We start from the raw sequence: 3,842 nt of genomic DNA, 5'->3' as shown, positions 1-3,842 counted from the left end.
CTTTTTTGTGTGTGTGTGAGGAGATTTCGTTGATAAGACATTCACTTAAGGCAGAAAGCTCAGGTTACTCACGGCCTGACAAACGGGGCCGCGGCTGCCCGGTTATTCGTCTCGCGATCCTGGTCGTGTACACTCAATCGAAATGCCGCAAAACTGTGTAGGGTAATCATTGTTGTTAAGGTAGGGCCGTGTCATTCCGAACAAGAAAGAAACAAAATTCGATTCTTTTTTTTTCATTTTAGCCTGGCGTGAGTCCCTTAGCATGATAAAAAGACAAAATCTGCACGGCAATAACATTTTCAAAACGCCAATAAGGCAGAAATAATTCATATCAATACAGTGTTGCCCTGTCTAGAAGCACTTTTGAGAAAGATTAGATTAAAGAGAACTTTTTCATGAATAATGACATAATCATGTCGAATCAGCATTTTGGTAGCTCAGACGTTTGGTATATACTTCAGTAAAGCTCTCACAGGTTTGTCAGTGCGATTACTGCGGGTGCGTTTGTTGAGAGGTATGAGAAGCCATACGTGCTTTGGCTCCCGCAGCTGTTCCGCAGCTGTTCCTGATCGACGCTTGCAGCGTATGTTGTAGCTAGTGTTTCAGAGCGTCCTTTGGCTGGCGGGCGCCCATCATGGCAAGCCAGCCACCGAAGAAGTCGTTAGCCTTTGAGGTCGTCGTCCCTGAGGGGGCAAGTCCCGAAGACGTCGTTGACGCGGCGCGTTCAATAGTAGGAATCGAAGAAGCATACTGCGTGCAACACTTCGGAGGCCGGAACTACCAAGGCTTACCGTCAACAGCGAACCCGTTCTGGCTCAAATCGTGGACGCGTCGCACCTCGACATCCGAGGGGAACGCGTCACTATTGTGCCCCTGGGCCCTTAAGTAGCACAGGTCACCGTTCTCTTTCTGCCGTGCCGCGTCCCCAGTGAGGCCCTCACCCAGGCGTTGTCTCCTTACGGGAGGGTGCTCCACATTACTAGAGGGCTCATGGGATCGCGCCTGACCGCGACCACTGGGACGTGGTACGTCCGCATGGAGATGAAATCGTCGTCCCCTGTGCCAAACTACCTGAGGGTGGCAGGTCACCGAGTGACCTGCGACTACAAAGGTATTCAGCTCGTGTGCCGATGTTGTGGAGAAAGTGACCACTTCAGGATGAACTGCACGGCACCGTTTTGCTGGAGGTGCGGCACCTATGGCCACGACGGAAAGGTCTGCTCCCTTCCGTGCCGTCGTTCTAGAGACCCCCATCACACCGTTGCCTGTACTATCCCAAGGGTGTACTCAGAGGCAGCCTCCAAGGACTTCCCGCTGCTTCAACACGAGACGCCGGCTTCGGACAAGCGCGAGCTCCCACCGACACCTGCTCCAGACATTGCCCAAGAACCACACACAGGACGCCACGCCGCATCCAACGCCCGCTGCGTCCCCAATTAGCCCAGACCCGACCAGCGCTCCCACGGCCGATGATCCGGTGTGCGCCTCGCGCCGACCGGTCACCACCATCGAACAACATGCGAGCACCTCGCTTCACAGTGGATCTGTTGGGCGGACATACGCCAATGACAGCGTGGCGTCCGACGCTAGTCACGCGGCCTCCTCATCGTCTGCGAATCCTCCTACCATCGAGGAGTCTCCGTCCACAGACAACGGAACCGTCCACATTGAAGAGTCAGACAGTTCTTCAAGTGAGAAGCCACTGCAAATTGAGGAAGACGCTACCCCCAGCGAAGTCAGCTGGGAAGTGTCGCCGTTCTGGTGCCCCCCTCCGTTCGAAGTTCCAGCATCAAGCGTCACCGAGTTTCCAGCAGCGGCTTGGAAACACGCAGCCGCGACAGGTCCCTTGCGGACACCAATGCGGCCCCGGAAGCCCCGCTCCTCCGGTGCGTCGCCCGGCCGCAAGAAACGACTGAACCGCTGCGGGGCGCGTTCACCTGCTCCCGCGCCCACTGAAAGTAGCCCTGCCTTGCCGTCCCTTCACTGTATCCTTATCTTCATGGCTCTCACTTTAAAAGTAAAAAGTAAAAATGCGTGGATATCTTATACCAACGTGCCTTAAAACGACTGGAACGCGAAAGCTTGTAGATGCTCCTGTCGTTGCATACGTTTGACATGTCACATTTTCCACTGGGCCCTGTTTCCACGGCTTCCGTTGAGCTCCCTTTCCCCGTTTCCCCATAGACGTCAGTGGCTAAGTCACCTGAACGGCCGTTGTTCCGTTGAATGACCTATGCGTGGAAGGGGACTGTCTTATGCACACTTATTCAGACACGACCATGCCTGCTCTCACATACTGTACAATCTGCACGTTGAGAGGTCTTATCGTTTTGTGTATCATTCGCGCTTTCGCCGGCACACATTTTTTTTAAGCGTCGACCAAACGATGTCGTATGTAGGACTGTTGCTTTCAAAGCAAACTGCTTTGAGTAATGTGTACTCTGCTGTGGAAAAGGTGCACGCAGACGTCCCTAAACGCGATGGACCGCACTCTAAACCCCGTATTCATGAACCTCCCTTCGGACAACGCTCTACCTCATCTTGAGAATATCAATGACAGCTTCTTTCTAGGCAGAAGCAGCTTCTGCATGTAAGCGATAATCCTCGTCAGAACATCGAAAGCGGGGCGTCATATGCAGTCGAGGAGCGGCGCTGAGCTCAGGTCGGTCAAGTGAAGATCGAACTTCAAGTCAGGCCTAGCTTCAGAACTTGGTGGTGAGTTCTGCGTTAAAAAAATCAAGGTATCCGTCCTACAGAGTGTCCTGGGGGTGTATTACAGGGTGCCCTTCCTTTTTTGAAAGAATGCACCCACTTGTCCCTGAACGTGTGCTACTACATGAAGGAAAGAAAAAGTCAGGAGTGAGCATTAAGCAATGCGATATAAAGAAAGAAAAAAATAAGGAAAGAGAAGCTGTATATCAGGAGCTCTCTTGTATTTTGTGGATAAGCCAAGGGCTCCTTACTTTTTTTACTTACGCGCTCCGCGAAGATGAAAAGGCAAAGTAAGCGCGCAGCTGGCGCGGTCACCATTTTCTACTGTGTTTTCCATAACACGACCATATAAGAAGAATTTAACACTTTCGCCTTCAAGAAAGTTAAGAGACTTTTCTCTCTAGGGAACGTGGGGGCTTGCGAACGTTCGCTTGTTGGTGCATGACATTCCACTTCTGTTTCTTCTTCGCTTTCTCTCTTTATTTATTTATTATTTACATTGGAATGCGCAATGCTCTCACCTAAATTTTTCTTCCTCCATGCCGTGCATTCACCCAAGTGCTTAGCCAGGCAGCATTCCACTGCTGCAGGCAAGAAAGACGGTTATGCGTGAAACAGTGAGCTGCATCAATGGAAGGCGACAACGATGCGTGGCAACGTCATGAAATCATTCTGATAAAAGAGCGACTTGCCATATCAAAAACCGGTGATCACTGATAAGCCCACGATCGAGATGACATCAATTATTGAAAAATCACAGCATATCCACGGAGTGAATGATGATGAGTGGGCGAAGCTGCGGAGGTTCATCGGTAACCGTGAATCTTCCGTCAATTCTGCCAGTACATCATCACCGACGTGAGATCGGGCGCGTTTGTACTAAAGGTTCGATGAGTTATGACGACTTGCAGCTCACTTTAATTTTACATGTACGCTGTGAATTTTCATTGTTTAGAAAACCATTGCTTAGAAAACATCTGGCGTCTTTCATTAGCAGCTGGCGTCTTTCGTTTTGCTTTAGAAACATCTGGCGTTCTTTCGTTTTGCTTTTACAAAACATCAGGCGTCTTTCGTTGGTTTATTTCATCAATCAACGGCGTTTTGAACAAAATTTTTATTGTTTATTCACG

At 50.4% G+C, this 3,842-nt stretch overlaps 1 protein-coding gene across 1 annotated transcript; it reads left to right on the top strand.

Moving 5' to 3' along the window:
* Nucleotides 1-1,198: 1,198 nt before the first annotated feature.
* LOC119406589 (uncharacterized protein DKFZp434B061) lies at nucleotides 1,199-2,062 on the top strand. The gene has a single exon (XM_037673324.1). It carries the CDS (start codon nucleotides 1,199-1,201, stop codon nucleotides 2,060-2,062), a length of 864 nt encoding a protein of 287 aa, XP_037529252.1.
* The last annotated feature ends 1,780 nt before the right edge of the window (nucleotides 2,063-3,842 follow it).

The sequence above is a fragment of the Rhipicephalus sanguineus genome, chromosome 10 (assembly GCF_013339695.2).
Source record: "Rhipicephalus sanguineus isolate Rsan-2018 chromosome 10, BIME_Rsan_1.4, whole genome shotgun sequence".
Taxonomy (NCBI): domain Eukaryota; kingdom Metazoa; phylum Arthropoda; class Arachnida; order Ixodida; family Ixodidae; genus Rhipicephalus; species Rhipicephalus sanguineus.
The sequence above is the reverse complement of the archived record's forward strand: the minus strand, read 5'-3'. Positions and strand labels throughout refer to the sequence as shown.

Coding starts and splice junctions, on each gene's coding strand:
- LOC119406589 (XM_037673324.1), top strand. CDS start 1,199: ATGGCCACGACGGAAAGGTCTGCTCCCTTCCGTGCCGTCGTTCTAGAG.